Source organism: Monodelphis domestica, chromosome 1, assembly GCF_027887165.1.
Source record: "Monodelphis domestica isolate mMonDom1 chromosome 1, mMonDom1.pri, whole genome shotgun sequence".
NCBI lineage: Eukaryota > Metazoa > Chordata > Mammalia > Didelphimorphia > Didelphidae > Monodelphis > Monodelphis domestica.
This window is the reverse complement of record NC_077227.1, coordinates 560,688,704-560,712,438: the sequence shown is the minus strand read 5'-3', so window position 1 is coordinate 560,712,438 and position 23,735 is coordinate 560,688,704. Positions and strand designations below refer to the sequence as shown.

General features: G+C 31.7%; 1 protein-coding gene across 2 annotated transcripts in view; it reads left to right on the top strand.

The window, feature by feature from the left end:
* Positions 1 to 23,735, top strand: part of CSMD1 (CUB and Sushi multiple domains 1) — a 2,624,761-nt gene that overhangs the window by 2,438,306 nt on the left and 162,720 nt on the right. For both annotated transcript variants that reach the window (XM_056823354.1, XM_007476228.3), the window contains exon 50: positions 12,262 to 12,447. In XM_056823354.1, coding sequence (XP_056679332.1) covers positions 12,262 to 12,447 — 186 coding nt within the window. The remainder of the gene's footprint in view (positions 1 to 12,261; positions 12,448 to 23,735) is intronic.

The following is a 23,735-nucleotide window of genomic DNA, read 5'->3' as shown; positions in this document are numbered from 1 at the left end:
CTCATAGCAATTCATGGAAGATGATGCCATTATTCCCATTTCATAGATGAGAAAACAGCAGCTCAAAGATGTTAAATGACTTGTACATAATTACACAGTTAGTAAATCCATGAAGCAGGATTTGAACTCAGGTATTCTTAACTCTAAGATGAGCGCTCTAGTCATTTTACTACTGGATGGAAAAGATGCACATAGAATATAAGTTTTGATGAGTCACTTAAAGAATGATCTATGAAATACTAAAAATAAAATATTCATGCTGATAATTCCACTTAAATATTATTCTGTCTGAGTGGAAGTGATAAGTTTTGAGAATAATGCCTATGGAAAAACAAGTTTATTATAACACTATATAAGGAAGATAAATTTGGGCTGAAAAAGAATCCAAAGTAGCCAAAAAGAAATTGTGATAAGAAACTAATATCCTATTTCTCACCTGACCACATTTCATATCTTATATGATAATATGCCCTGTCAACTTGAGTTTATCAGTTTACTTTTAATAATACAGTATTCAAATTGCTTCATTGGTGGAAATATATTTCACTGTTGAAAATGTACTTTAGATCCAAACAGTTTTGGGATTAGTATATCCTGATAATAATAGGGACATCTGGAAGAATAAAACCTCTCAACAATTAGATAAAAGAAACTATTAAAAGTATAACTCAAAGTAATTTAGACCTAAATCACATGAACCTTATGTTATATTATACATGAAACACCAGAGGTGGTATGCTAATTCAAAATAGATTCAACAATACAATTAACATTTTAAAACTAATGGTTCCAAATTTGTTGTTTAAAAGATTTGTGAGTACAAACCATTCAAGGTTTGCCTATGAAGCACAATTAACTTTCAACATAATTTTATTTAAAAATATTTTCCATTATGATAAAAATTATTAAATAATTGATGAATTTATAATTGAATTTTTTTCACTTATAAGCATTTTGGAACTATCTGTTTATGAGTGGGAGATTATATTTTTCAAACCTACTAGCAAACCTTTACCTGGTGAGGTAAGGCATTTTAAATCAGAAAGAGACCTACACTTTATAATTCAGTCTGGTAAGAAATGTCTTACTTTTTGAATTGATAACCCAGCACTGGAAAATAATGACAGCTAATAAATGCTTTTTCGTTAACTCATTCTTCTTAAATGAAATAATGTCATTGACTCATTCAGAATTATAGTTGCCTGAACTTTCATGGAAAGAAGAATTTACGTCTTTAAAATTTCTCCAAGCAGAAAGTCAAACATCATCTTAATCTCTGCCTTGATTCAAAATTCAAATAAATAGACCCATCAGATTGAGGTTGTTTATTCATCTGGATGTTGATAAGTGAAAATAAGCTAAGAAAAGTATCATTTAGCTGAAAATTTAAGTTAGTTAGTCATCATAAAGACAGGGAAAGTATGAATTTGAGAGCATGTATATACATCCCAAGTTGCATCTCAAGAATCATAAATTGTTAAAAGTAAAAGAGGAAACCAAGGCTCAGAGAATTTAAATAAATCATTGAATTTCATGCAAGAAATTAATAGTCAGGGCTAGAAGAAGGTAGGAATTGATTTCACGTTTTATTTCATTTTAATTTAAGAAAATAGCCTCACAGTTCTATGATATCAGTAAAATGTGTTCTTTCCTAATTCCTAAAATCAAGTGTTAGCTCCAAAAGAACAGAGATGCTCTAATTTATTCACCTTGGATCCCCGGCACAATGTAGGATACAAAGTAAATGCTTTATAAATGCTTTCATTCATTTATCCAATCATTTCTACAATGTAGCCTGTAACTTTCCACCATGCACACTATACTCTAGTCAAACTGGATTTCTCCAAAATATAAAATATCTTCCCACTTCCATATCGTTGTTTTTATTATAATATCTTTTGCAGGGAATGTTCCCCCTTCCCAGTCTTTAACTTTTGAGTCTAAAGTCACTCATTATGTGAATATACTTCTGGCATCTGTGTTAAATTATGCAAATTTTAATCCATACTTTAAGTATGAGTCAATTAGGTTTTACTTCCCACTAATCTCTGACAGTCAGGATATATGTTTTTATGTGATAAATTGAAGTCGTCTATAGGATTACACAACCTAAATTGTACAATATCCCCAAAGGCCCAATTTTTGATGCAAAACACCTTGTTTATTCATTATCACATATGAAAATCCAATGACAAGTAAGAATATACTATTAGAAACATTGGGCATAATTATTTTCTGTTTATTAATGTTTCCATTAATTTCTTACTAAAACCATTATGTCATTATCAAACACCCACTTCATACAGTCTCCTTTTCTTTATGATATTTTCACATGATTTACAGATTGGAGGAAATGTTTATTGGTTAAGGACCCTACCAATTTACTCCACTTATTCATTCCTTCAACAAACTTTTCCTAAATGCCTTCAACAAAGCAAATAACAAAATAATAATAATGATGATGATAAAAAGAAAATAAAAATAAATCCCTTCAGCATTCAGAGAACTGCACAAGACACTGAGGAGAAACAAAGTTTAGTTAAAACTTAGTATTTGTCCTTACTGACTTTATATTTTAATTTAGAAATTGGAAGCCTGTATAAAGGATAACAATACACACCATCATGGGAGGTCTTAGAGATATTAGGAAAAAAAGTTACATGTATATTATTTTACACTTAGAATATCAAGGAAGACTTTTTGAAGAAGATGGCATCTGAAATGCTTATTAATGGATAAGTGGGAAGTTAGAACACAGAACCTGAGATAATATAGATATGATATCAAAATGTATTATTGATTAATGAAAAACATATCATTTCATTCCAAACCTCAATCAGATTGATTATTTGATATTATATTAAATAAGGAAATCATTTATTTGACTGATTTGATTAGGTATTCTGATATAATATATTTGCAGCTTTTCTCTTTTGACCCTCAGTAAACTGAATGGGAATCCCAAAATGATTTTTCAAGAAAATCTCATTCTCCTTCATGTGTACATTTGTTGTGGTTCTAGACATATGACTAAATCAACCATTGAAGGATATTCTTTCCCTAATAGTTATTAAGTCATTTCATCACCTAGCCATTAGGATTCTTTTTTAAGTGTCAGTTATAAGACAAACTCAGGAATTTTGTGAGAATGACATTCTTCTACTCAGAGACATAACCAAAACTATATATATATATATTCTTTTTTTCTCTTAGCTGGCCTTTACTAGCAAAGTCTGAGTGTCATGGATTCTCAGAATTGGAATTGACCATGAGTCATACATATAGTACAAATTCTTATCTAGTCATTTCTATGTCATTGATGAACACCATAAACTCCTTAAGAGCAGCATCTTTTTGATTTAAATTTTTGTGTCTGTAATACACTCAAGTCAGGCATTCTTGGGTTTAAGTTCCTTTCTTTGATATTACCTAGCTATATAAACCTATGGAAGATATATTAACTTCTCAGTGATCCAGGCAATTCTCTAATATGTTCCAAGATGTAGTCATAGACTTAGCTCTAATTCCTGTCTCAGAAATTTCCCATCATAACAAGGGCAAGTCACTTAGGCTCTTTGATGCTCAATTTCCACATCTTTCAAAAGAAGAAAATATCTATTGCTTTTAAATTGGCAGGGGGTTTGTAAGATGTGAAAAATCTGTATGTCAGTATTTTGAAAATGTTTAAGCAATATGGTAATATAAATTATTTTAAACTATATGTGATATGGAAAACTCCTTTTCTAAATTGAGAAAGGGAATTTCTAAAACTAGATTTCTCAACAAGGGAAAAAAAATCAATTTTAGACCAAATTTAGAAACCAATAAAAACAAAACAAAACCCAGAACCGAGTAAGTAGGGATTATTATAGAAGAATATTTTTCCATGGTTACATGATTCATGTTTTTTTCCTCCCCTCCCTTTTCTCCCACCTCCCAGAGTTGACAATCAATTCCACTGGGTTATATATGTATCATTGTTCAAAACGTATTTCTATATTATTAATATTTGCAATAGAGTGATTATTTAAAGTCAACATCCCCAATCATATCCCCATTGAACCATGTGCTTCTACTCCCACAGTTCTTTCTCTAGATATGGATAGTATTCTTTATCATAAGTCCCTCAGAATTGTCCTGTATCATTGCATTGCTGCTAGTAGAGAAGTCCAGTACATTTGATTGTGCCAAAATGTATCAATTCCTATGTATAATGTTCTCCTAATTCCGCTCCTTTTACTCTGCATCAATTCCTGGAGGTCTTGCCAGTTCACATGGAATTCCTCCAGTTCATCATTCCTTTTAGCAAAATAGTATTCCATCACCATAAGATATCACCATTTGTTCAGCCATTCCTCAATCAGTGGACACCCTCTCATTTTTCAATTTTTTGCCGCTATAAAAATAATGACTATAAATATTTTTGTATGAGGATTTTTCCTTATTATCTCGTTAGGGTGCAAATCCAGCAGTGGTATGGCTGAATCAAAGGGCAGGCAGTATTTTAAAATCCTTTGTGCATAGTTCCACATGGCCCTCCATAATGGTTGGATCAATTCACAATACCACCAACAGTGTATAAGTGTTCCAATTTTGCCACAACCCCTCCAACATTTATTATTTTTCTTTATTGTCATATTGGCCATTCTTCTGTGTGAGGTGGTCCCTCAGAGTTGTTTTGATTTGCATTTCTCTAGTTATAGAGATTTAGAACACTTTTTCATGTGTTTTTGGATAGTTTTTATTTCTTTATATAAGAATTGCCTATTCATGCCCCCTGATCATTTATCAATTGGGAGAATGGCTTGATTTTTTGTGCAATTGATTTATCTCCTTACAAATTTGAGAAATTAGATCTTTGTCAGAGGTTTTTGTTATAAAGATTTCCTCCCAATTTGTTGTTTCCCTTCTAATTTTGTTTGCATTAGTTTTGTCTGAAGAAAATTTTAATTTAAGGCAATCAAAATTATTTATTTTATATTTTGTAATAGTCTCTGTCTCTTGTTGATTGATTTCCTATCGATCTGACAGGTATACTATTCTATGTTCACCTAATTTACTTATAATTTCCCTCTTTATATTTAAATTACTTACCCATTCTGAATTTATCTTGGTACAGGGTGTGTGGTGTTGATCTAAACCTAATCTCTCCCATTCTGTTTTCCAATTTTCCCAGAAGTTTTTGTTAAACAGTGGATTCTTCTTCCAAAAGCTAGGATCTTTGGGTTTAATACACTATCTTGCTGAGGTCATTTACCCCAAGTCTATTTCATCTATGCTCCCTTCTGTCTATTAGCCAGTACCATATTGTTTTGATGATCACCACTTCATAGTACATTTTAAAGTCTGGTGCTGCTGTTAAGCCTCCATCCTTCATATTTTTTTTTCATTAGTTCTCTAGATATTCTTGATTTTCTGTTCTTCCAAATGAATTTTGTTATAGTTTTTTTAATTTCATAGAAACAGTTTATTGGTAGTTTGATAGGTATGGCACTGAATCAGTAAATTAATCAGGGTAGGATTGTCATTTTTATTATATTAGCTCATCCTACCCCTGAGCAATTAATGTTCATCTAATTATTTAGATCCAGTTTTAATTGTGTGGAAAGTGTTTTGTAGTTGTGTTCTTATAATTCCTGTGTTTGTCTTGGCAGCTTTTAGTATGAGAGCACACTTTCAGGTCAGCCTCATTAAACAAAGCTACTATTCTTTTCAGTTTTATTTGATGTTGACATATTCAGTCTTCTATAGTTGAATAAAATATTTTTGGGCCCTGGAAGAGAAGGGGAATAGGGTTTTGTAATCAAGAAAAAATGAAGCTTAGGATTTTGGTTTTTCTTTCAGTTCTGTGAATGTAAAGATGTAGTCTGCCATAGAGAACTATTTTCAACAACTTACTTCTTTTTTACTCATATGTTCCTCATGTGTATTCTCAATGTAGGTGCAGATCATTCACATAAATATTTTATAGCAATCAGAAAGTATGTATGAGGTTGGTAATTGATATTTTCTCAAAATCTTCTTTTGTATCATATTATCAATTCTTTTTTTTCTGTTTTCTTTTTATCTTTCAGTCCTTGATATATATTATAAAATGACCCCTCCATACTTTCAAACTTGTGACAACTCCACCAGAAATTTACACTATATGTGTATGATCTAGTTGACCCTTCCTTTTCTCATCCCATCTGTGATCACCTTCCATCTTCTCTGACAATATCATGTGTATATCTCATTATCTGCATGGTATTTCATTTGACTATAAATTCTTTTGGGGCATGGAAAGGAGTTTTGTTGTTTTAGTGGTCGTGGTAGTTGTAAGTTGTTGTTTGGCTTTACTTTGTATCTCTGAGCTTAGGAGAAGACCTTGGGATGAAGCAGGCATTTAATAAATGCTGGTGGACTGAAGAATTTTGGAGGTTGAAGTATTATGGTTTCTCAGGCATAAATGATACATAGGTTCTTAGAGAAATTGGCACATCTGTTCCATTTTCTGTGTCTTATCCTGACAATTTAATCTATATGAATTGACTATTTTTTCCCTCTATGTCTTTCAGACTAAGAGGATCAATATATTAATTAGATAGAAACAAGGGACTATTTATATTTTTTGTTTGTCATTTTTATTGTTTGATTTTATACAGCAAAATTTCAGAATGAAAACCGTTTTGAAGGAACTAATCTGACAGTGGGACACATGGTGTATTGAAAGAGAGAGAGACCAAAGTCAGGGATGTTAACTAGATAGTTTAGTAGGATCTGTTTTAACATAGGAATATAATAGAAGTTGGTGATAAGTAGCAGTGCATGACTGCATAATCAGAGATCTTGGGTCTAAGTCTTACTTTTGATACTACCTGTGTGACTTTGGGGAAGTCACCTACACACTTATTTTTATACACTATTATTTTGTACACTATGTGGCTAGCATTTATATAGCACTTTAAGATTTTCAAAATAGAGGTTTTATTTATCACATCTGTCAAAAGAGTAGATTTGAAGATGATGTACCACTTCTGCTGAAACAATGTTGGGATTAGTTTTAATGTTCTTCCTTTTTTTGGGAGGACCCTTCCCCCTCCAAGGTTATGAAGCCTGACTACAATCCCTAAAGAGTCCCTATCCCTGTCTTCCAGCATGTCTGGAGTTTTACTAGTTCAGTGGTTGTTCTATGCTCTCACCAGCACCTTAAATTTCACACTTCTATAGATGTTTGCCTTAAGGACAACATATATATATATATATATATATATATATATATATATATATATATATATATATATATATTTAATGAACATATTTTGCCCATTCAGTGTGGAAAAGATAACTTATTAAATACAATTCTGAAAATATGAATAGACCCTACACAGACCCTATTCTCAAGGAGGGCAAAGAAAAAAACATATAAATATAACCATTATGCACAATATGTAGCATAGGAGATATAAGATTTAAAGGAGAATTTCAGATCACAAAATGCTATGAGAAGTCTGAGGAGAGAAAGACTTTCCTTAAATGACCTTTTTATTAGCAATCTCTCTCCCAACTTCTCTCTCTCTCTCCCTCCCTCTCCCTTGCTTCCCCCTCCTCTTCTCTCACCTCTTTTACATTATGTTTTACTAATAATTCACATTTTATACCCTGACCCATACCATTCCTCCATTCCCCATAGAATGTAAGTTAATTGAGGTCTATTTAATTTCTGTCTTTGAATTCTCAGGGCTTATCATAGTGCCTGGGTCATAAAAGACACTTAGTAATTGGTTATTGATTGACCAAATCTTATTTTTATACACTATTATTTTGTATACTATGTAACTAGCATTTATATAGTGCTTTAAGATTTACAAAATACTTTACATATTTTATTTAATCTCATTTGAGTCTTAACACTCTGAGTCAAGTCTTATCTCCATTTTAGAAACAGGAAAACAGGCTGAGAAGATAAGTGATTTACTCAGTCACAGAGCTATCAAGTGTGTGAAGGATAATTCAAACTCAAGTCTTATCAACTCAGAGTCTAGCCCTCACTGCACTATTCCTTTGAGCTATCTTTATTCTCAGCATGTATCATATGGTATTAATTTAATAAGTGTTTCTAGAATTGAATTCAGGAGAATCAAGCTTATTTTCTCCAATGTAAAAATTGTTGTAACACTTATAAAATATTCCTGATTGATAATCAAGACATAGATATTCTTTCCCTTCTCTCTACAAAGAATTTCTTTTGACAGAAAATATGTATATCTTTACTTCCAGTATTTAGTCACCTGAAAAGGCAAGAAACTATTTTTTAGAAAAGCATAAAGACATCTTAAAATCTTACTGAGAAATATTTTGTATATATTTCTAGAATTTTAATGTTGTGCTCCCCTCTTAAGAGAATTAAATGGGAGTTGGATGTTAGACTTGCTTCATTGAGTAGGGCAGAGTTAAGGTTCATGAGCATGAACAAATTATCTGAAAGAAAGTGAGAAGGAAACCCCCCCCAGAAATTATTGGAACAGTGTAAGAGCAATGCAATATTGTCCAAGAAGAAATTTATTTCACTGAAGACATTCTTCACAGCAGTAAGAGGAATAATTTGCTTATGCACACCAATCACTTTTTTTTTCCAATAAAAAGTCAGAAAAGTCAAAGGTCAGTATTTTGAATGTTCAGGTTTTTTTTTTCCCATGGTTGTTATATATATATATATATATATTTCCATCTATTACACATACTCTTAATAAAAAGAGCATGAAATATCTTGAGAAGAGTCCTACAATTCTTTGAAGTTCATAGACACTATACTGGCCTCCATCTTGTTATTCCTCTGGGACACATTTTCAGTTTTTCATCACTCCTCCATGACTTCATACTAGAAATCTTTTCTCTGCTCTATTTTAGTGAGATAGGGTTAGGGCTATAAGACCCTGTGAATGAAGTGTGAAAAGAAAATCCATGTGGAGGCTAGTAAGTGCTTCAGAGAAGGAGTAAACATGGGAAATTAGATTTAAACTGCCATGGGTTAATAAAAACATTTTATTTTTTAAAAATAAGTGACCATATTAACTTGGTTCACAAACACAAAGATCGAAATTTCTGGAAGAAGAATTCACTATTATATTAAAACTACTGGGAAAACTGGAAAAGAATATGGTAGACATAGGAACAGACCAACACTTCATGCCATATACCAAGATAAGTCAAAATGGATATATCATTTAGAAATAAAGGGTGATACCATAAACCAATTAGTGGAGAACAAAATAGTTTACCTGTCAGACCTATGGATTAGGAAATAATTTAGGTCAAAACATGATAGTGAGAACATTATGAGATGTGAAATAGATAACTTTGACAACATAAATTTACAAGTTTCTGCATAAACAAAAGCAATACAGTCACAATTAAAAGGCAAACAAAATAGGAAAACAACTTCATAGCAAATCTCTCTAACAATGACTTAATATCTCAGTTGTATAGAGAACTGAGTCAAATCAATAAGAGTATAAATCATTTCCTAATTAAATGGTCAAAGGATTTGAATAGGTAGCTCTTAAATGAAGAAAATAAACGATGTTTAGTCATATAAAAAAACTAACCAAATAACTATTTATTGGAAAAATGCAAATTAAAACACCTCTGAGGTACCACTTAACACCCATCAGACTAATTAACATGACAGAAAAGGAAAATTATAAATGCTGGGGTGTGTGTGTGTGTGGAAAAATCAGGATGCTAATAAATTGTTAGTGGAGATGTGAACTGATAAATCTATTCTGGAGAGCAATTTGGAACCATGCCCAAAGGGTAATCAAGCTGTACAAACCCTTTGACCCAGCAATACCACTACTAGGTCTGTATGTCAGAGACATTAACAGTAGGGGAAAAGATTCCACCTATACAAAATATTTACAACAGCTCTTTTTTGTGCAAAGAACTGGAAACAGAGATTGTCCATCAAATGGGGAATGGCTGAACAAATTGTGTTATATTCTTGTAATGGATTATAATTGTGCCATAAGAAATGACAAATAAGATGATCACAAAAAAACTAAAAAGACTTATATACCATGATGCCATGTGAAGTAAGCAGAACTAGGAGAATTTTGTACATGATAACAATTATCCATGATAATCAACTGTGAATGACTTAACTATTTTCAAAAAGGCAAGGATCCAGGACAATTCCAAAGACTCATGATAAAAGAAAAGGCTATCTAGCACCATGGAAGTAACAAATAAAGTCTGAATACAAATTGAAACATATCATTTTTTACTTTGTTTCCTCTTAATTTTTGTCTTGTGTAAGTAATATGTGTTTGCTTTCACAACATGGTGGGAACGGAATTATATATTTTGTAAAACCTATATTATATTCCCTGAATTCTTGGAGATGGGGGGGTAAGAGGGAGGGAGAGAACATGGATTATAAAATATCAAAAAAACAAATATTAAGAACCTTTATTGACATGTAATCCAAAAAAAGCATAATTTCTTAAAACAACTGAACAAATTAATAAGCAGTTTATGAAATGAACTATTGTTAGAAACAAGTAGGGCTCTGTGTATGTAAAACATACGCACATATATACTTGTATATATACTGTATATATATACATATGTCATGTATATATATTACTTATATATTACTCATATACATGTTTATATACATAAATACACAAATACCTCTTTGATTCCTTTAAGTTAGAACATTATCTAATTCTAGGATATAAAAGCATCCCTCATGTGCAGATTATCAATTTTTTGCAGAAATATACAAACATATATGATTAATATGAAGAATCCCCAAAAGCATAGGAAGACATTTTCACTGGTGTGAAGTGAGCAGAACAAACATAATATATATAATGTTTACAACTATGTAAATGTAATGTATATATGATAATTTCAATTTAAATTCCATATACATACATATGTGTTACAGTATGTATGATTCATAGTTACTTGTGAATATAGTATCTCCACTGATTCTTCCCCTCATTAATGAAATCATAGATCTGAATCTTCCACCAAACTCTAAAGTTTAAACATTCTGAAAGTTAAAGGGCCTGTTTATAAATATTTATTAATTTTATTTATATATTTTTATTTTTATATCATTTTCATTTCTTGATATGTCCATCTACTTACGTATAACAAAACAAAATGAATATAAACAAAAGAAAAATTGGGTTCAGCAAAACTAAGCAACACATCAAACATATCTGAAGTAAATATATATATATATATATATATATATATATATATACATAGTACTATATCCATATTCTCCTACCTCTTAAGAGAGATGTGCATTTTCTCATCTCTTCATTATTGTCAAGCATGTTCATGATAAATACATAATTTCATTTCTTTCTTTAAAAAATACTATCTTGTAGTCTTTTAAAAAATGTTTTCCTTCAAGTTGGATCAGTTCATAAGTTTCCCCATGTTATTACATTGACATTTATCAATTCTCAATTCCCAGGAACATTCCATTATGTTCGTGTTATTTACAATTTGTTTTTTCATTTCTCAATTGATGAACATATATCTTGTTTTGAAATGTATTATAAATATTTTGGAGAAGATGAGGCCTTTCCCCACTTTAATCTCAGAATATAGAACTAGCAGGGCGATTTCTATGATATTTGATCATGAATTTAACTTGAGGGTACTTGAGATCAAATATTCCCTTAGGTTGAAATTTTAACTCCTTTGATTTTAGGAACTAAATCTTTATTTAAATCATATTGCATTTATTACAAAACTATACTTGAACTTAAACAGTAAGATAAGTTAATGAAGGCAGTGTAATATAGTGGCAGTAATGACAACCTTAGGAAACAAAGATTCTAGCTTTATCTTTACTGTCAACAGAATTTTGGAAACATTGCTCAACCTTTCTGGGCCTCATTTTTCCTTTTGAATAATGAAGGTTTTGATAAAAGAAAAGATCCTTAAAATTACTTCCAACCCTAAATTTTTATAAAATCAGTGACCTAAATATGGATTAATAGAAAGACATCACTTAAAATATTCACTTTAGTCTCTTTAAGGAGTGTAGTTGTTTGAGAATATGGATAGCTACATCTTTCTTTCTTTGACATTGTATAATGTCAACATTATACAGTGAAAATATTAGGAATAATAATAGCATATATTTCTTTAAGTTTCTCATAGTACTTTCCTCAAAAACTTTTGAAGGAAAATAATGAAATAAACATATTTTAATAGTACATGAGTTAACCAGATTTTTTTCCTTATTTTCAGCTGTTTCTTGTGGCATTCCAGAATCTCCTGGAAATGGTTCATTTATGGGTAATGAGTTCACTTTGGACAGTAAAGTGAATTATGAATGTAATGAAGGCTTCAGGCTAGAATCTAGTCAGCAAGGAACAGCAACTTGTCAAGAAGATGGATTGTGGAGTAACAAAGGAAAGCCACCCACCTGCAAACGTAAGTGTTAAAATATTTTAGCCCATATTTCTAGGTTCAATTAAGAAAAAAAATATTAATGGGGAAAAGTTTAGATTCTAATACCTGAAAGTTCAATAGTACATTATAAGAGTTTGGAGTCTTAGGTCTTGTCAGCATTAGAACTGAACCAAGTATCTCTGCACAAAATATGTGGTATAGTAATGTCTTCTCCACAGTGCTTGCCTATGTTTGCTATATTATATTGTAATGGACCTCGTTCTTTGGATGGAATGTAGAGTACATAAAAGAGTATTAAAATAAGACTAGAATTGGTTGATATGAAACATACTGTGGAAGATTAATCAATCTATTGATCAAAAATAATTTTTAAATGCTTATTATATGCCAGAGATTATGCTAAGAGGTGTAGATACAAAAAAGAAAAATAAAAAAGAAAGATACAGATTTGCCCTCAAAGAGTCTATATTTTAAAGAAGACACCATGATAATATGTAAGTAAAGACAGAAAACATAAAAATGAATATAAGCTGGTGGGGTGAATAGTTGGGCAACCAAGAAAGATAACAGTCGAACTGGAAACCAATGTTTCTAGATACAGAGATGAAGAAACAATATTCTAGACATTATGGACAACTGATACAAAGACATCAAGGAAGAATAGAGTGTCATCTGTATAGAACAGTGAGGAGTACAATTGGCAGGATGATAGAGTACAAAGAGAAGAAATGTAAGAGTAGGAATAATTGAAAAAGTTGAAAAAATGGGAAGGGGTCAAGTTGTGAAGATACACACCAAAAAAAAAAAGAATTTTTTTTTATTTTAACATAAAAGTAAGGGGAATTAAAGAATTTTTATTTTATCTCAAAGGCAATAGGGAGCCCATAGGGTGTGTGTGTGTGTGTGTGTGTGTGTGTGTGTGTGTGTGTGTGTGTGTGTTTGACCATGGAAGTGATATAATTAGATTTATATAATAGGAAAATTAGTTTTTTAGTTTTGTCAAAGATGGATTACAGAATAGAAAGACTAGACATAGAGGGAACAACCAGAAGGTACCTCAAGACTAAGAAATGGTGGTAACACTATGGAGAGGCAAGAATTTATATGAATGGGGTAGGTAGTGATATTGCAACTGTTAAATTAACAAGAGTAAGTGATTAAATGTATGGGATGAGGGAAGGTGAAGAGTGAAAGATCACTCCAAAGTTATGTCAGAGCAACAGGGAAGATGCTGCTGCCATCAACAGAAATCAGAAAGAGGTACAGAGATTTAATATGATTTTTAAATATGGGGAATTTATAGTAACAGCAGGATGTCCCTGGAGTGATATTGGCCAGGAAATTAAGTGCCAGATAAAAGAATGAGTAAGATAAATTGAAGCTGGAGATACAGATTTAAGAACAACACTACTGGTTAAAGCCATAGGAGAATATGGGATTATGCAGGGAGAAATATACAAAGAGAATACCTAAAATGATGAATTATCAGTAGACTACGGATAGTAAGACACATAGAAGAAAAACCAGGAGATAATAATGTAATATGAACCAAAAGAACAGAGAGTAAGGGGTGATCAGTGGTTCAAGTATCTTGAATATTAAGAAGCATGCATATGACAGTTTCGAATTTATTGGAGGTAGCAGTTTTAGTAGAATAAGGGAATTAGTACTCAGATTTGAAAGGGTTGAGGAATGACAATGATGGGAAAGTGGAGAAAACATGAATAGGCTTTATAAAAAAAGAAAGAACTGTAAAAGGATGGGAGAAATAGTCAATGAAAGTTGAAGGATAATTGAGGACCTTGGGTAAGCCACTTAACATCTCTCTGCTTTGATACCCTCAAATGCAAAATGGGATAATAATTGTCCTTACCTTACATGGAGTGTTATGAGGTTCAAAAATAGTTATTATTATAAAGATACTTACAAACCTTTAAGTGATAAAGAAACAATATATATTATTATCTTGCTGTCATTATCATCATTATTATTTTCATATCACTAGAAATTATTTGGGGTTTTTTTGGATGCAGAAGATGTAAAGATATTTATTACCAGTAAGAAAGGAGTCAGTAGTAGGGAAATTTTTCAAGATGAGAGAAACACAAAAATTGACATTGCAAACTTCTTGGAGGAGATGGGTAGGGATATGATTGAGGTCACAAACTAGAGTTGTAAAGAGTTGTCGATCTTATCCCTTAAAAGTAGAAAGAAGAGTCTAGCTGAAGGCACAGAAAAGTTTTAAGCTATGTGTTTGGGGATAGGAAGTAGCAGGTACTGATGTCGTGTGTTCCCCATAGATCAAGTCAAGTCAAATAAATAGGCATTTATTAAGTACTTACTACTACTAAAGCAGCGAGGACACAAAGACAGGGAAAATATAATGTTTACTCTTTTTTTTTTCCCGTTTGAATGAGTTTATTTAGTCAATTTAGAACATTATTCCTTGGTTACAATAATCACATTATTTCCCTCCTTCCCTTCCACCCACTCTTCCCGCAGCCAACACGCAATTTCATTGGGTATTACATCAGAACCTATTTCCATGTTGTTGTTTACACTAGGATGTTCATTTAGAGTCTACATGGCCAACAATACGCCTTCAACCCATGTATTCAAGCAATTGTTTTGCTTTGGTGTTTTTACTCCCACAGTGTTTCCTCTGGATGTGGATAGTGGTTTTTCTCATAGGTTCCTCCAAGTTGTTCAGGGTCATTGCATTGCCACTAATGGAGAAGTCTATTACATTCAATTGTACCACAGTGTATCAGTCTCTATATACAATGTTTTTCTGGTTCTGCTCCTCTCACTCTGCATCAATTCCTGGAGGTTGTTCCAGTCTCCATGGAATTCCTCTATTTTATTATTCCTTTGAGCACAATAGTATTCCATAACCAACATATACCACAATTTATTCAGCCATTGTCCAATCAAAGGACATCCCCTCATTTTCCAATTTTTTGCCACCACAAAGAGCGCAGCTATGAATATTCTTGTACGTCTTTTTCTTTATTATCCCTTTGAGGTACAAACCCAGCAGTGCTATGGCTGGATTGCAGACAGTCTTTTATTGCCCTTTGGGCATAGTTCTAAATTGCCCTCCAGAATGGTTGGATCAATTCACAACTCCACCAGCAATGCATTAATGTCCCTACTTTGCCACATCCCCTCCAGCATTCATTACTTTCCTTTGCTGTCATGTTAGCCAATCTTCTAGGTGTGAGGTGATACCTCAGAGTTGTTTTGATTTGCATTTCTCTGATTATAAGAGGTTTAGAGCACTTTTTCATGTGCTTATTAATAGTTTTGATTTCTTTAACTGAAAATTGCCTATTCATGTCCTTTGTCCATTTTTCAATTGGAGAATGTCTTGATTTTTTGTACAATAGATTTAGCTCTTTATTAATTTGAGTAATTAGACCTTTGTCAGACATTTTTGTAATGAAAATTATTTCCCAATTTGTTACTTCCTTTCTATTTTGGATGCATTAGTTTTGTTTGTACAAAAACTTTTTAACTTGATATGATCAAAATTATTGATTTTACATTTTGTGATATTTCCTAGCTCTTGCTTAGTTTTAAAGTCTTTCCCTTCCCAAAGGTCTGTCATGTATACTATTCTGTGTTCACCTAATTTGCTTATAGTTTCTTTCTTTATATTCAGGTCATCCACCCATTCTGAGTTTATCTTGTTGTAGGGTGTGAGATGTTGATCCAAACTTAATCTATCCCATACTCTCTTCCAATTTTCCCAGCAGTTTTTATCAAAAAGTGTGTTTTGGTCCCCAAAACTGGGATCTTTGGGTTTATCACAGACTATCCTGCTGAAGTCATTTACCCCAAGTCTATTCCACTGATCCTCCTTTCTGTCTCTTAGCCAGTACCAAATTGTTTTGATGATCACTGCTTTATAGTATAGTTTGAGATCTGGGACTGCAAGGCCTCCTTCCTTTGCATTTTTTTCATGATTTCCCTGGATATCCTTGATCTTTTCTTCTTCTAAATGAACTTTGTTATTTTTTTTTCTAATTCCATAAAGTAGTTTTTTGGCATTTCAATGGGTATGGCACTAAATAAGTAAATTAATTTCTGTAGGATTGTCATTTTTATTATGTTAGCTCATCCCACCCATGAGCAATTCATGTTTTTCTAATTGTTTAGATCTAGTTTTAATTGTGTGGAGTGTGTTTTGTAGTTGTGTTCATATAGTACCTGTGTTTGTCTCGGCAGATAGATTCCTAAGTATGTTATATTGTCTAGGGTGATTTTAAATGGAATTTCTCTTTTTAATTCTTGCTGCTGAGATGAATTGGAAACATATAGAAATGCTGATGACTTATGAGGGTTTATTTTGTATCCTACAACTTTGCTAAAGTTGTTGATTATTTCAACTAACTTTTTTGTTGATTCTCTAGGATTCTTTAACTAGACCATCACATCATCCGCAAAGAGTGATAGCTTGGTCTCCTCATTGCCAATATTAATACCTTCAATTTCTTTTCCTTCTCTAATTGCTACTGCTAGTATTTCTAGTGCAATGTTAAATAATAGTTGGGTCATAATGGGCATCCTTGTTTCACTCCTCATCTGATCTTATTGGGAAGGCTTCTAGTTTATCCCCATTGCAGATTATGTTTGCTGATGGTTTCAGATATATACTGTTTATTATTTTTAGGAAAGGCCCTTCTATTCCTATACTTTCAAGTGTTTTCAATAGGAATGAGTTGTATTTTATCAAAGGCTTTTTCTGCATCTATTGAGATAATCATGTGATTTTTGTCAGTTTGCTTGTTAATATGGTCAATTATGTGGATAGTTTTCCTAATGTTGAACCATCCTTGCATTCCTAGTATGAATCCTACCTGGTCATAGTGGATAACCCTTATGATGACTTGCTGGAGTCTTTTTGCTAGTATTCTATTTAAGATTTTTGCATCTATATTCATTAGGGAGATTGGTCTATAGTTTTCTTTCTCTGATTTTGACCTACCTGGCTTGGGATCAGTACCATGTTTGTGTCGTAAAATGAATTTGGTATAACTCCTACTTGGCTTATTCTGTCAAATAGTTTGTATAATATTGGGATTAGTTGTTCTTTGAATGTTTGATAGAATTCATTTGTGAATCTATCTGGACCTGGGGATTTTTTCTTAGGGAGTTCTTTGATTGCTTGTTCAATTCCTTTTTCTGATATGGGGTTGTTTAGGCAATTTATTTCTTCCTCTATTAGTCTAGGCAATTTATATTTTTGTAAGTATTCATCCATTTCACCTAGATTGCCATATTTGTTGCCATATAATTGGGCATAGTAGTTTTTAATGATTGCCTTAATTTCCTCTTCATTAGAGGTGAGGTCTCCTTTTTCATCTTGGATACTGTCAATTGGGTTTTTTTCTTTCCTTTTTTTAATTAGACTAGTACTTTGTCTATTTTATTTGTTTTTTCATAGTACCAGCTTCTACTCTTATTTATTAAGTCAATAGTTCTTTGACTTTCAATTTTATTAATTTCTCCCTTAATTTTTAGGATCTCTATTTCAGTTTTCATCTGAGGATTTTTAGTTTGTTCACATTCTAATTGTTTAATTTGCATGCCCAATTCATTGACCTCTGCCCTTCTTAATTTATTAATATTTGAACTCAAGGATATAAATGTTCCCCTGAGTACTGCTTTGACTGCATTCCATAGGTTTTGAAAGGATGTCTCATCATTGTTATTTTCTTCAATGAAGTTATTAGTTGTTTCTATGATTTGTTCTTTTACTAACTGGTTTTGGAGAATCATATTGTTTAATTTCCAATTAATAATGTCTACTCTTAAGAAGCTTATATTCTAATAGGGGAGACAAAATGCAAACACTTGTGTATAAACAAGACACGTACTGGATGCATTAGTAATAATCAACAGGGAAGACAATAGTATTAAAGTGGTTAAGAAAAGATTTATAGATACCCTCAGTCTTCCCAGTAACTTAATAGATGAGGTTAACTTAGAAAGTATGTCCTTCAGTTGGGGAATGCCTAAACAAGTTGTGGCATATGATTGTGATGGTATGCTACTGCACTTTAAGAAATGATCAATATGTTAGTTTTATTAAAAAAATGAGAAGATGTACATAAAATTATGAAGAATGAAAGAAGGAGAACCAAGTGAACATTATATACAGGAAACAAATATTGTTGGAAGGATGTCATATATATTTATATGTATGTATATATATATATATATACATATATATATGCTTCCAGAGAAAGAACTGAAAAATAGAAATAACTAAGGCAGTTTTTATACATACACATATCTTTTTGTCAAATGATACTTTCTCTAATGGGGGAAGAGGAAGGAGGGAGTTAACTGAGTATTTTAGTGTAACAAATAAGTAAATAAATTTAAAAAATAAAAGAAAGAGAAAGATTTAGGAGTGGATGTGAGAAACTTTAAAATGTTTCAAATAGCCACATTAGTAAGTATGAAACAGAACCCATTATCTTTCTTTTCTTTCCCACTTTCCTATTACTTTCAAAGGCATCCTCAGTTATCTAAGCTCAAAACCTTGATGTCATCCTTTACTATTCATACTCACTCACCCTGTATATCCAGTCTGTTTTTGAGTCATTCTTTCCCCCTTCATGTCTACCCTATATAGTTCTTTTCTTTTGATTCACATTGGCACAATCATTCATCACCCAATGCCTGGATCATTTCAATAACCTCATACTTGGACACTTTGCCTTAAATTTTTTCTCCAACTCATTCCCCACTCTACTACCAAAATGATTTACCCAAAACAAAGATCTGGACATGCTGCCCCACATCTCAATAAACTCAAAGGACCCCCAATTACCAAAATGATCAAATATGCATTTAAAACATTTTCAACATAATCCCTTCCTGCTTTTCTCATTTTCTTACACTTTGCTTGCCTCCAAATAATGATTCTTCTACATTTACCTACTTGCTATTCTTCACAGAAGATATTTTATTTCTGATATCTCTGCCTTTGCCCTGTCTGACTCTCAAGCCTAGAATGCTCCCCCTCCTCATATCTGCCTTCTGGCTCCCTTCTGCAGAAGACCTCCTCTACCTTATTTCAAATACTAGGGCTTTCTTGTGCCCTATGTATATCTTCTATGTATATATTTATATATTGTCTTCTCATTAGAAAGTGAATTCTTTGAGGGCAGGGATAACAATTTTGCCTTTCTATACAACATTCAGCACAATGCCCAGCACATGGTAAGTTCTTCATGATAGTAGATTGATTAATTGATTATTGATTGATTGACTGATAAGATCATCTCAGCTCCTACTGGTTACAGAATGAATCACATAAATTGGCACCATATGTAGCAAGTAGGTGACTCAGAGGAATGAGAGGGAGGCATAGAGATAGGAGATCCTGGGTTCAAATCTGATTTTGAATACTTCCTAGCTGTGTGACCCTGGGCAAGTCATTTAACACTCATTGGTTAGTTCTTACTGCTCTTCTACCTTGGAAGTAATACATGATATTAATTATAAGATGGAAGGTAAAAGTTTTTTTGAAGAAATTGTAATTATAATAACTATAATGGGTATAAATCATCACTTTTCATAATGTAGAAACAAAGTGCTATGGAATTGTAGTGGAAAATAAGATTACTTCTGCCAAGGAGAATAGAGGAAGTTTTCATATCCAATGTTGCATTTGAATAGATCTTTACACATGATCAGGACTTAAGCAGAGTTGTACACCAAAAATATTAAGGTGGAAGTGCATGAACAAAAATATAGATATAGAAAAAAGAGTCTATATTATGTGGACACCAAATAGGCTAGTTTAACTGTAATACAGGAAGTATGGAGGACTTTAGTGCAAGAAAAAGTTGGAAAGGTAAATTGTTAATGATTATGGATGGTCTTAAGGTTTTAAGCATAAGTGATATTTAGAATGAAGTCATCATTAATTAGAAATAGGGAAATCACAAGAGGGAACCAATTTGCCATGGACAGGGAGCAGTCAGTTCACTAAATCATACCAAATTAGTGTTGGAAGGATTATATAATCTCAGATATTACAAGGACTAAATTCTTCATTTTGAAGGTCAGAGAAGTAAATCAATGTGGTTTAGTCACTTAACCAGATAATATCATAACCATGATACAAATATAAATCTCTTGATTCCAAGTCCAGAGTTCTTTTCATTTTACTATACTCTTATTTCCCCTCTATCACATGTGTCAAGAAAATTTTAATGTCTCAGAAAATAGTATTGATCATTTGGGGAATTTTCATTTAATTGAAGAAAAGTCTATTTAAGATGAATCACTGTATGTCTCTATTCCAAAAATGAACAAACTACTTGAATTCCAGCTAAAACAGGAAACAAATTCAATCATTTGTCATAAAATCATCTATTTTTAGAAAGAGTGAGATTAATATATTTAGTAATTTAATCTTAGGGTTCAGTCAAATGAAACATTTTCTTCAAATGAATTTGACCAGTTCAGTTTTGAGATGAATTTCTCTGTTTTTCAGCATCATTCAGTGTTGACATTACTAAGAAATGTAGTTTATTCACACTATCTAGACTCTGAAAGTGACTTACTTGTGTCTGAGAGCTCAAAAGGCCTTATATTTTGTCTCAGTAAAGAGACATTTCAAATTCTACTAATCTTTATTTTGAAGGTGCATTCTTTGACATAATCCTGGTAGCCAGAATTCTAGGAATATATTTATAAGTGAAGTTACAAAAAATGAAATTAAATGTATTTTTATGTTATTAGTTAATAGTAATCTCTGTTGTATTCATTGTAGCATAGTTGTTAATTACTGATTTAATTATTGGAAGCTTATTTGTAGACTTAGTTTTTTATTAGAAACATTGTAGACTTAGTTTTTTTATTAGAAACAATACTATTTGTCAGAAAGTTTCTTATTAATCTAAATTTAGTTCTCTAAAAAAATAAAAGCCTTATAACACACAGGAAGATTAGGTTTAGACCACAGGAGTCAGAGAAGACAAAATCAAGTCTTTTATGTCTGACACATACTAGATATGAATTATAGGCCTCACTCTTTGGATTTTATTATGTTAGTATCACTAAGACTACAAGTAACAGAGAGGAGGCCATTTCCTCCAGTGGAAGAAAAACTTTCAATAGTGATGAAAGCACAGAGACTCCAATGTCCACATCTTATAGCCAAATGTCAAATACACTGTATACCATTTACTTACCTTAGATTTTGCTACCTCAATTGAAAATAATAATGAATGATTATTTTCTGTAGATTTTACTGAATTTATAGGCTATAAGTCATTTTGATGTTATTTTAATCTCTTCATAAAAGTTCAAATTTTGACCAATGGCCAAGAAAAATATAATAATAAAAATTTTTTCACATATATTACAAGTCTTTAAATCATTGTATTAATTGAGGAAATAATTTGAATATACAAAGTTGTAGAAGTTGATTATTTACTAATTGAAATTGTTTAAATTTTGAAAAATTCTCTTTGTTTTAGAATCATAGTTAGAAATTATTATTTCAGCCAAGAGTAAGAAAAAGCTTGATTTTAACATTTGGAAACCAATAAATGTCATTTTCTTCCATTTTTCAAAAGGTCCATTCTTCCAAAGTTTAAGTAACATTATGGTAAGCAGATACAATCACAACAAAAATTTTCTTGGACATTTAAAAGCTTATTATGTACATTAACTCCTCCCCTTTGGTAAATCTGTTTTAATGAGAGAAGGACATAATTAAAAGAATTATGGGTTTGAGTTAGATAGTCTCTAAATTCCCATGGAGTTCTAACATTTAGTGTTTCGAAAGTAGAGGGAATATGAACTATAAGAACTGTATCCTCCCATTATGTTGATGATTCAGTTACCTGTTACCTTTTAAAATAGATTCTTCTTCTGGAAGCCAAGATCTTTGAGTGGTATACTAACAAGAGACAATTGAATTTTCCTTGACCTCTCCGATAGTCAGTAGATAAATACATTCTCTCTCTAGAGAGGAAGCATTTCATCCTTGATATGTAGCAAATGCAGCAAGCAAATGTAAATGATAAATATTATAGTTTATTCTACCCCCAGGATTGCTAAAATGAAAGCTGTAATAAATGTGGTTAAGTTTGCTTATTCTCTCCAGTAATATATATCCCTAAGGCCAAAGTTTGAGGCTCATTTCTTTTCATTTTAATTATTTACTTAGACTAGTTTTGGATCATTGAAGATATGATTCATGCTGGTTACATAATGAAACAAGAGAGGGTCATTGGTATTAATGTCCTGGATTTAATGGTATGACACAGTGATGAATAGATTTACGTTGTATTTAAAAGAAAGTCAGACCTAAACACTCCACTTCTTAATGATGAGGCTACTCTGAATTTGCAATGCATGAATTTTATAACATATTGATATATTTGCTTTATTTTTTTTGCTTTCCTTACAATGATTAGTAATGTGAGAAAAGCCCATAAGAACCTTGAACTTTATTCAAAATATGGCAAATTCAGTATAATATTCTTTTGGGCCTCATTCAAAGAGGCTTAGTTACTGGAATATTAAAAGTACTTAATTTTTATGTTTCTATTCTATTAATGTCCCACAGAATGAACTATGAAAATTATAGATTGGCTAGTCTGTATTTGCCAATCTATTCAACAGACAATATGAATAAATACTTCTAAAGCTCATTATGGTTACCTGTTTTTAATAATTACTATCTGCAGAATACATTTTTTACTTAATTTTGGAAAACAACAATTCACAATATTCTTAAGACCATTGGAGTGAGAAGTCCTGTATTTATCTTTATTAAAAACTCATGTGGTATTTTGGAAAGTTTTTTTTTTTTCTCTCTGAGTATTTTCTCATCTGTAAAATGGGGGTAATAATATTTCACTATCATATATATTTGTTACAAGGATAAAAATTATAGTGTCAGAAAGTTGTAATAGATCTTAGAGACTTTTTTGTATATGCCATCCCTGTATAGGAATTACTATTAAGATATAAATTCAATAAGCTTTTAAAATCAATGATTAAAAGGTAGTTAGATGAGAGAGTAGATAGAGTGCTGGACTTGGAGTTAGGAAGTCTTCAGTTCAAATCTAGCCTTTGCCTCAGTTTTCTTAACTGCAAAATAGGGATAACAACTTCTATCTGGAAGCATTTTTTTTTAGTATTCTATGGTTTTATTTATTAATTTATTATTAATTTATTTTTAGTTTATTTTTCCATGGTTATGTGATTTGTGTTCTCTTCCTCCCCTCCCCCCTCCTCATTCCTTGAGCTGACAAGCAATTCCACTGAAT